Genomic DNA, 9,932 nt, shown 5'->3' on the forward strand with positions numbered 1-9,932 from the left:
GTGCCCCCGCCATCACCGCCAACGATAGCAAGCGGCGATCTGACGGAGCGCCACTGTACACGACTCAACTCGGCCATGCCCTGACGATCGACAAGACGACGCACAGTCCCCCTAGGCATGCGGGGCCCGCACCTAGGGGAACCCGGTGAACCACAGCAGGGCCGGGCCGGCAAAATCCGAGGCCCGGTGCGAAACTCTAAAATGGGCCCTACCTCACTAGAAAACCTAGATAAATATAACTATACTATAATATAAAGATCATAATATCTTACATAGCAATGGAAAATAGCAAGAATCGTACCTATTCTTGGTTGTAAAGTCTAAGTCTTCACTTAAATAACATCATTCTTTTAGTGTTCCTTGAAATAAAATCTTCAATAATATCCTCATAATCAATCTTCTCCAATACTTCACTCTCAAGAGCTATTGTGGCCAAATCAGTAAGTCTTTGTTGTGTCATGGTAGTGCGCATATAAGACTTCAATAGCTTCAATTTTGAAAAGCTCCGTTCTGCTGATGCAACAGTCACAGGGATGGTCAAAAGAACTCTATATGCAATACTTGCATTGGGAAAACAATCATGCCGCTTTAAGAACTTTAAAATTTCAACGGGCCCAATATTTTCTTTTGGGATGAAATTTTGAAGAAACATCAACTCCACATACAGTTCGTTGGCATCAATGTCAGATTTTCCATCCTTTGTAAGAGCAACCTCCAGATTATCACAAGAAGTTTTCAAGCTCTTCTTATCCAAGGACTGCAATGTTTCAGAGGTAAATAAGAAACCAAATATTTTCTGATAACCCTCGTATTGTTCAAATCTGCTTGTAAGTGAGCTAATTGCTTGATCAACAATACGTACAAAATAGTGAACTCTAAATGATTCCTCTGCAGACTGTGTGGCAATGTTTGTGTCATCTGGTTTCTCATCAAAATGTCTCTTTCTTTTAATTTCCCTTCTTTTACGAAATGTTGTACCAACATCCATATCAAGTGCAATTGCTTTGGCCGTCTCCAATGCTTCTACAAAACCAGTATCCCGATACCCCTTGAAGAAAGTAATCAGTCCTTGCACTTTCTCAATAGCAACATCAATAAGCATATCCTTTGCTTGCAAGTGTTTGCTTACTAAATTAACAGCATACAATACCTCATACCAAATGACTATTGCTACTATAAATTCATACTCTCCAAGTTCATTATTTGCCAAACCTTTAGCTTCACTACTCGTTTTTATGTCATTATCTGTCTCAACTACCTGAAATAAAAATTAAAAAATATGGTATACTTGGAGATGGATAATAGAATTACATCATTATAATATGAAAAAATTGGGTACCTGAAGTAGGGCCTCCCGAATCTCTGCACATTGAAGTCGAATAGCTTTAACACTGTCAACACGACTCTCCCAACGTGTAGCTGACACTGACTTGGGAGTTAATCCAGTGATGTTCTCCTTTAGAATATGCCACTTCTTAGTAGAATTAGCAAATATAGTATATATGTGTTGGATAATTCCGAAGAAGTCTTTAGCTTTAGCACAAGTCTTGGCCATATCACAAAGTGTCAAATTAAGGCTATGACAACCACAAGCACAATAGAAAGCTCGAGGATTTACATTCAAAAGTCTCCTTTGGACTCCATGATGTGTTCCTTTCATATTTGACCCGTTATCATAACCTTGTCCTCTAACATCATCTATATGAAGAGCAAGAAGCTTTAGTTCATTCTCTAGCACTTCAAACAGCCCTTGCCCAGTCGTATCATTTACATCTAAAAATCCTAAAAATGATTCTTCTACGCAAACATGACTTGAAGATGAATCCACATATCTTGTGATTATAGACATTTGCTCTTGATGGCTTGCATCAGGGGTACAATCAAGTATGACAAAGAAATATTTTGCACTCTTTATTTTCTTAACAATCTCAGACTTAATAGCAGAAGCAAGCAAATGTATCAACTCATTCTGGATCTTATGATCAAGATAATGTGCATGAGTTTCATCATTTGTAATACGACGAACATGCTCCTGAATAACCGGGTCAAAATCAGCCAACATCTCAACCAAACCCAAGAAATTTCCGTTGCTATCTTCGTACAATTTGCTATTGGTACCACGAAATGCTAGATTATGCTTGGAAAGAAATTTTACAATGCAAACAATTCTGAACAAAACCTTTCTCCAATGGTCCTTTTCACTCTCTACTTGTCGCTGCGCGGCTTTATCAATAGTTTGATGCGTTAGCAGTCTACTACGCAACTCATACCAAGTGGTCATATTCAAAACATGATCTGCACTTGTCTCATGCTCTTTCAGTCTAGTGCCAAGATGTGTCCAATCATTGTACCCTTCATTTGCCAAATTACCTTTTCGATGCCCTTTTGCAAATAATTTATAACCAAAGCAAAATACTTTATCTAGTTCCTCAGAATAGACAAGCCAATCCCTATCAGAATGCTCTCCATTTGATAGAATTCTAGTGTAGAATAGTGCAGAAAACCTCCTTTTATATTTATCCTTGCGACCATTCTTAAATAATGTGTCCCTTTGAGGGCCCTTTTCTGCTAAAATATCAATTTGCTGAGAATCAAGGGAATCCCAATTTCTTGGATCAAATATATCAAGATGAAAAGAATCACCAACATCCGCAGTAGGCGAAGTATTCAAATTGCCGTCAATATTACTAGCCTCAGTGTTATCACGATTTTCTTCACCTCCAACATTATTTTCTGTCTGTGTTTGACCATCTCTAGGGCTAGGATCAATTTCAGCATTATTATCACATGCATGCTCTAGATCAAGTGACTGATTATCGGAGGACACTCGTGGTTTTTTTACAACAAACTTGTCCATATCTCCCAACCGAGACTGAGTTAATTCATCGGCCTTTTGTTTCTTCAAACGCTTTTGATAACCAGATTCATGTTTTCTAAGTGAAGACATGACGATCTTGCAATGCTAGACGCCTAATTGATGAAAAAATAAAAATTAGCTACAAACTATCAGCAAGACTATAACTCTATAAGGGATCAAAATTAAAACTAACAGCCAAGCTCAAGGGACAAGGGTTCACGGGATCACCGGCTGTCGACGCAACGATGCTTGAGAAATTGCAGATGGTGTGAACCTTCGTCCTTCACTGTTTCCTGGTTCCTGCCGGCTGCCGTTTGCTCCTGTCGTCCTTCTTTTTACGGATCTGATTCGCTGGTCGCTGGAGGACCTAGCCGCCGCACGAAGAGACGAAGGGTCGAAGGAAAGGGCCGAAGGGAGAAGGAGGAGATGCGCTTCGATTCGATCGCTCGGTCTCATCTCGATCGCTAGGTTTATTTTCCCTGACTGAATTGATCGATGGATGGGTCTGGGATCGGTAGGAAACAGGCTCCTGTACGTGTATGCGCTGCGCCAGGAGGCCCATGACATCGGTAGCAGACAGCAGCGCACTAGGAGGCCCATCTACAGTACGAAGCCTAGTAGAACTGCGAAAAAAATTTGAGGCCCCAAAATACTGGGGGCCCTGTGCGCCGGCACAGGCAGCACACCCATAGGACCGGGCCTGAACCACATGCCCCCAGCGGGTCCCAGCCCGGGTCCCCGGACACCGACAACCTGGACCCACCGACTTGTAACATTACCATTGTACCCCTGGGGGGTTGGTCTATAAAACCCCCCAGGAGCCCTCACACATAGGGCAAGTAAGCAGCAACAGAGCATAGAGAGGAACTAGCCACCAAAACAAGCAACATCCACCCAGAGAGAAGGAGTGGCCTAAGCCTTGGCCGGCTCTCCTTCCTCCTCCATACAGCTTTTGGAGCAACATTGTACTATGAAACATCAAACTACACTCGGCAGGACTAGGGGTGTTATCTCTGGAGAGCCCCGAACCTGGGTATGTCCTGTGTCCCGCGCCCGCTCATACCAACCTCGCCTCTGGAGCCCACCAGTGCCCTCGAGCCTCCTCCTCCCTTTAGCCATCCCATGGCATCTGCCGTGCGCCATCCACGATAGTTGGTGCCCATCATGGGGCAGCTCGAGGAGCTGGCTGGGAGCATGCTTCAGACGGGGCCCTTCTCCTACTCCGACAAGTCCGTCGCGCTGGCGGATGACATCGTCGGCGCGCTCGCCGCCTCCTTCGCCGCGCTGCGCATCTCTGATGCATCCACGGCTGACGAGTACCCCAGCAAAGTACTCAGCTACTCCGACTCCCCCCTCTCCCTCGGCGGTGGCATTTCCGCTGGGGCAATGGACGTCCATGTGGAGGTCTTCGTCACCGGCGATGGCGCCTCCTCCTCATCGAGCAAGACGAGGAAGGCCGCCGAAGCCAGGGCCGCAGCAGAACGGACCAAGCCGTACGATCCGTTGCGTGCCGTGATGCAGAGCCTCCGCATCCCCATCGGCACCGATGTCGACGCCACCAATGTTGTTGAGGCCCGAACCCAGCTCGAGGAAAGGCGCCAGCGGATGCTGGACCTGTCCGAGACGCTCGCCGCCACCCAGCGTCGTCTGGACGCCGCTCAGCTGGAGCACAATGCAGCCTACGGATTCACGCCCGTCGCGGCCGAGCCAAGCCGGGTCGCCGATGTGCGTGCCCGGGGAGGAGCGATCGGCCGGGCCCTTGACGCCGTCCCGACCGTCTACGAGACCCCAGCGAAGAATATGCGCGCAGGCAGCCGCAGTCGACCTGGACCAGCTCACGGGTGAGGAGCTGAAGGAGCACATCGGGTGGATGCGCGAACTCCTCAACGCGGCTAACACCCAGCAGGACCGCCTCAACCAGCTCGCCAAGCCGGCGGGATCCCGCTCCACCCACTTTGGTGGACCCGGTGAACTTCAGCACACAGCTTCCTTGCCGCCCAGTGAGGCGCACTCCGGCCGAGCCCGGACTCAGCGCGACCCGGCCGCCACAGCCGCCGGCGGTTTGGGCTACGAGCCCGTCCCGGAGATCCAGCGCGGACCCGGCCAGCATGGACGGCGTCCGGCTCCAACAGACCCGGCCCCCATGGCCTGGTCGCGAGTCAACTCGGCCCGCGCGCCATCGACGACGCCGACGCTCACCACCGCCTCGATCAGCTCGCTCACTCCCTGGAGGTGGAGGAGAGTGGCGCTATTGGGCCGGCGTGCTTTGGCCCATGCATCCTGGAAGAGCCTTTTCCCAAAGGGTTCATAATCCTCCGCGACACCCCAAGTACAACGGGACCGTGAAGCCAGAAGATTGGCTCACCGACTACACCACCGCCATTGGCATCACTGGTGCCAATCACCGGCTCGTCGTGCGCTACGCGCTGCTCATGCTCCAGGGGTCGGCCCGCACCTAGTTGAACAGTTTGCCGATGGGCAGCGTCAACACGTGGGTCAATTTCGAGCAAGCCTTCGTCCGCAACTTCACGGGGACCTACAAGCGACCCGGACGCCCTAGCCACCTCGCCATGTGCGTACAAGGGCCTACGGAGACCGGTCGCGAGTACCTCGCGCGCTGGACCAAGATCCGGAACAGCTGCGAGGGCGTCCATGAAGTCCAAGCGATCCAGTACTTCGTCAACGGGTGCCGAGACGGCACCCTCCTCAAGCACAAGGTCTTACGGTCCGAGCCGGCCACCATGGCCGCGCTCATGGTAACGGCGGACAAATACGCCAACACCAACTCCGCCATGAAGATCCAGGTGGGGCTGGATGAAGCCGGCAAGGCGAAGCCGGTTCCCCCCTCCGAAGCCGGCCGGCGAAAGCAGCCGGCAGCAGCATCACCAGAACAACAAGGGCAAGCCGACCAACTTGCGCAGCGCTATGACAACCGGCTCGTCGCGGCCACCGAGCCCGCGGCGGACCCGGCAGCCAAGCACCGTCAGACCGGCAAGACAGCATGGCAACCCGCCATGATCCTCGAAGAGATGCGCGACACCCCTACAAGCACCACAGCGGCGCAATTCCGTCCACGCACACGCTTCGACAGTGCGGCATCACCAAGCGCATCATGAGGGGCGATGTTCCGCGTCCTCCGGCTCCGGCCCCAGGCGCGGGGCAGCCACCTCCGCCTCCACCGCCACCTCCAGCTGGCGGCGGGATGCGCGACGACGTCTACCCGGACCAGAACGCGGCCTACATCATCTTCACGAGCCTCGATGACGACAAGCGTATCGAGCGCCTCCTTCGGCAGGAGGTGAACACCGTCGTCCCGGCCAAACCAGAGTTCATGCACTGGTCGGATCGCCCGGTCACCTGGACCTGGGAGGATCACCCGGCGGTCATGCCAAGTCCGGGTGGTTACGCCCTTGTCCTCAACCCCACCATCATTGCACGGTGCACGTGAAAGTTCTCCCGAGTCCTCATCGACGGCAGTAGCAGCATCAAGATCCTCTATCGCGACACGATGACCAAGCTCGGCCTCAAGCCCGAGGGCCTGGAACCAACTCGGACGATCTTCCACGGCATCGTGCCCGACCTCTCCTGCTCTCCCATTGGCCGGGTCCGGCTCGACGTCCTGTTCGGTGACAATAGCCACTTCCGACGCGAACCGATCTAATTCGAGGTGGTGGACCTGTCCAGCGCGTACCACGCACTGCTGGGCGACCCGTGCTCGCCAAGTTCATGGCGGTCCCCCATTACGCGTATCTGAAGATGAAGATATCGGGTCCCATGGGCCTCATCACCATTCCCGGCGACTACCGCAAGTCCCTGGCTGTCAGGACCCCGACTCAATGCCACATCGATCTAGCATGTAACACCTCATATCACTTTGCGGCCTCACGCACGGTATTCCCACGGGTGTCGCCTTACCTTTGCCCGGGACCGTTTGCGCCTTTTGGCACACGTATATGACAGTGTCGCTAGCATCCATATGATAAGGAGCCCGGGCTGACATGGCTAGTCGTAAACCCAAAGTGGCACAGACTTACAGGGACAGGCATCCATGACCCAACATCGAACGTGTCGGTCATCAGCGAGTGAATCCAGGCTGTAGCACTGGGCTAGCAGGACTCTGGTATTCATCGCGTGACATTTCCCCGAAGGGACAGACACAGGAACGAAGAAGGACACATGCCGGCCAGCCTAAGTGTTTCGGAGCAGTAGCAAGCTACCATGGCTCAGTGGAAACACTAGGAGACATTTCCCGGTAAGAGAGGCTACTAAGAATAAACAACTAGATAGTCAGATCCCACACATACCAAGCATTTCAATAACATACACACAATATGCTCGATATGTGCAAATACAACATGGCATCACAACATGACTCTATAACTCAAGTATTTAATCAATAGGCTCCGAGGAGCGAGATATTACAAACAGGGGTCTCATGACCCAACATTCAGAGCATATATATCAAAGCACAAGCGGAAGCTATCATGTCTGAGTACAGACATCTATAAATGGAAAAGGCTGAGAAGCCTGACTATCTACCAAATCCTGCCGAGGCACAAGACCGTAGCTGAGGTAACAAGCTAAACGTTGAAGTCCACGTGGAACTACTAGTGAGACCGAAGTCTCTCTGCAAAAACATAAAATAGGCAAACGTGAGTACAAATGTACCCAGCAAGACTTACATCAGAACTAACTACATATGCATCATTATCAACAAGGGGATGGTGGGGTTTAACTGCAGCAAGCCAGCTTTGACTCGGTGGCTATCCTAAACTACGACTGCAAGCAACTCTTTTGAGGTGGCACACACGAGTCCACATATTCACCATATCAATACACCACTATGGATTCGCTCCCGTCTCCCTACGAGAACGCCATCCATAACACTCACGCTTATCTTGCGTAATTTATAGTATCCACTTTCACTTGTCTATGAACTGATATAAGCAACCCAGAAGTCCTTTACCGCGGACACGGCTATTCAAATAGATGATATTAACCCTGCAGGGGTGTACTTCTTCATACATGTTTCCACCACTTAGCGTCTGCACACGACATGTGCTCGGCAGACTTCAAGCGAAAGCCGACGTGGGTGTAGACCACGACCTACCTAAACACTCAAGTCTCTAGTCCAGGTTTATCGCCTATTCGGGTTCCATCCATGAGGAGATCCGGCCGGAGTTTCGCTCACAGCCCCAAACGATGTGAACAGGGTTCCCGAGACACCAAACGGGCGCTCGGTACACCGTGCCACGTACCTACCGCATCACAGCCCACCCCTACGGTCAGCACTGTCCATGGCCTCCAGTAAGCTACAAACACCAGAAACTACTTGCAACTCCTGGACAGAGGACTAGGGTGAATAAGAAGTCGAGCGGGGTCATATTTCAGGGCCCAATGTATGGTAGTAGCTGAATCATGGATCACAAACACAGAACTCAGTTCCTAAGGACGGCTTCAATGAGACAACCCACCATGTACTCCTACATGGCCTCTCACCGATACCTTTTACCAAATCGTGTTCACACACTTAGCTCACACACAGTAGGACATGTTCATACACCTCTGATTCATCCCCGATGAACCAGACCTGACTCAACTCTAAGCAGTAGCAGGCATGACAAACAAGCATGAATGAGTTACAACAGGGCTCAAACAACTCCTACTCATGCTAGTGGATTTCATCTATTTACTGTGGCAATGACAGGTCATGCAAAGGATAAAGGGGCTCAGCTACCGCAGCAAGTAACAGATGAATCGATGTTGTCCTAATGCAGTAAAAGAGAGCAGGAGCGAGAGAGTGGGATTTTATCGGAATGAACAAGGGGGTTTTGCTTGCCTGGCACTTCTGAAGATAACATTGAGTCTTCATCAGTGTCAACGATCACAACGTCGGAACATCGTCTACCGGGAGGGAACAGATACCGGCAACAAAGAAGAACACAATCAATGCAATGCACAAAATGATGCATGCTATGACATGGCAATATGAATGTGTTTTGAGCTAATGCAACTAGCAACAGATTAAATGAAGTTGGTTTGAATACAAGATTCAAATTCAAACTCCATATGTGATTATTTAAATGCCCTTTATTTGTTTTGTCCAAAACAGAGGACAAACATTGTTCAAACATGCATGAAAATGGTACAGATGGATTCCTTGAATTTTTCTAATAATTTTTCATATATAATTTATTTAATTTGGAGTTACGGTTGAATTTCTATGAATTTTAGAAGTTTATACAATTTTCTGGAATTTCCTGATTATTTATAAAATAAACTAAATTCCAGAAAAGGAATATTGCGTCAGCATGGCGTCATGCTGACCTCAGCAGAGTCAACAGGGGCTGGTCCGGGTCAAACTGACCAGTGGGGTCCACTGGTCAGTGACACAGCGCTGGCTGGAGTCACAGACATGTGGGGCCGGTCAAAAGCCACGTCAGCGAGGTCAACGCCGACGCGTGGGGCCACTGTGACTAATTTAAACTAAACAGAAAATAACTAAGATTAATTAAAGCGTGGGGCCTAGGTGTCAGTGACATAGGGCTTAGTTAGTGGGGTGATTAACTCCTAACAGCTGCTATCACCGGCGGCTAATCGCCGGCGTAACCAGGACGCGGCGGCGTTGCCCGTCCGGCCAACTCCGGCGACGGGAGCTCGCGCGGCTGGGCGCATTGGAACCGGAGCAAGGAGGCGCGTCGATTGGTGGCCTCAGGCGATGCTAGGGTGGCCAGGAACAACGACCACGGAGGCTTTGGCGGCGGCCGGAGCTCGGGCCAGCACGACGCGGTGGCTGCAGCGCGTTAGCCAGAGAACAGAGGAGCGCATCGGGACCCTGGGGACCTGGAGAGCATGCGGGAGCTACTGGAGCGAGCGAAAGGCTCCGGGGCGCGAGGTTCGCCGGCCATGGCGATGGCCGGAGCTCGGTGCTTGCGGGGACGGCAGCTACGGCACGAAAACGAGCAGGGGGTCAGAGGGGAAATGGAGAGGAGCTCACGGGGGTTGCGACGGTGGCTTCGGGGAGCTCAGGGAGGCGTCAGGGAGGGCACACGGTCGCCGGCGATCTCGGCGGCCG

At 50.9% G+C, this 9,932-nt stretch overlaps 1 protein-coding gene across 1 annotated transcript; it reads right to left on the reverse strand.

Moving 5' to 3' along the window:
• Positions 1–328: 328 nt before the first annotated feature.
• LOC119350683 (zinc finger MYM-type protein 1-like) lies at positions 329–2,857 on the reverse strand. Its single transcript, XM_037618393.1, has 4 exons — positions 2,461–2,857; positions 1,340–2,334; positions 1,112–1,258; positions 329–1,048 (listed from the first exon to the last, which is right to left on the reverse strand). Exons 1-4 carry the CDS (start codon positions 2,855–2,857, stop codon positions 329–331), a joined length of 2,259 nt encoding a protein of 752 aa, XP_037474290.1.
• Between the last annotated feature and the right edge of the window lie 7,075 nt (positions 2,858–9,932).

The sequence above is a fragment of the Triticum dicoccoides genome, chromosome 1B (assembly GCF_002162155.2).
Source record: "Triticum dicoccoides isolate Atlit2015 ecotype Zavitan chromosome 1B, WEW_v2.0, whole genome shotgun sequence".
Classification (NCBI taxonomy): domain Eukaryota; kingdom Viridiplantae; phylum Streptophyta; class Magnoliopsida; order Poales; family Poaceae; genus Triticum; species Triticum dicoccoides.

Bases quoted from the DNA above. Each gene is read 5' to 3' on its own strand.
- LOC119350683 (XM_037618393.1), bottom strand. From the start codon at position 2,857: ATGGACAAGTTTGTTGTAAAAAAACCACGAGTGTCCTCCGATAATCAG. The intron at 2,335-2,460 runs ATTCTGATAGGG...ATGATTGGACAC, and splicing joins AATTCTATCAAATGGAGAGC to ATCTTGGCACTAGACTGAAA. The intron at 1,049-1,111 runs GCAAAGGATATG...ACTTTCTTCAAG, and splicing joins TAGTAAGCAAACACTTGCAA to GGGTATCGGGATACTGGTTT.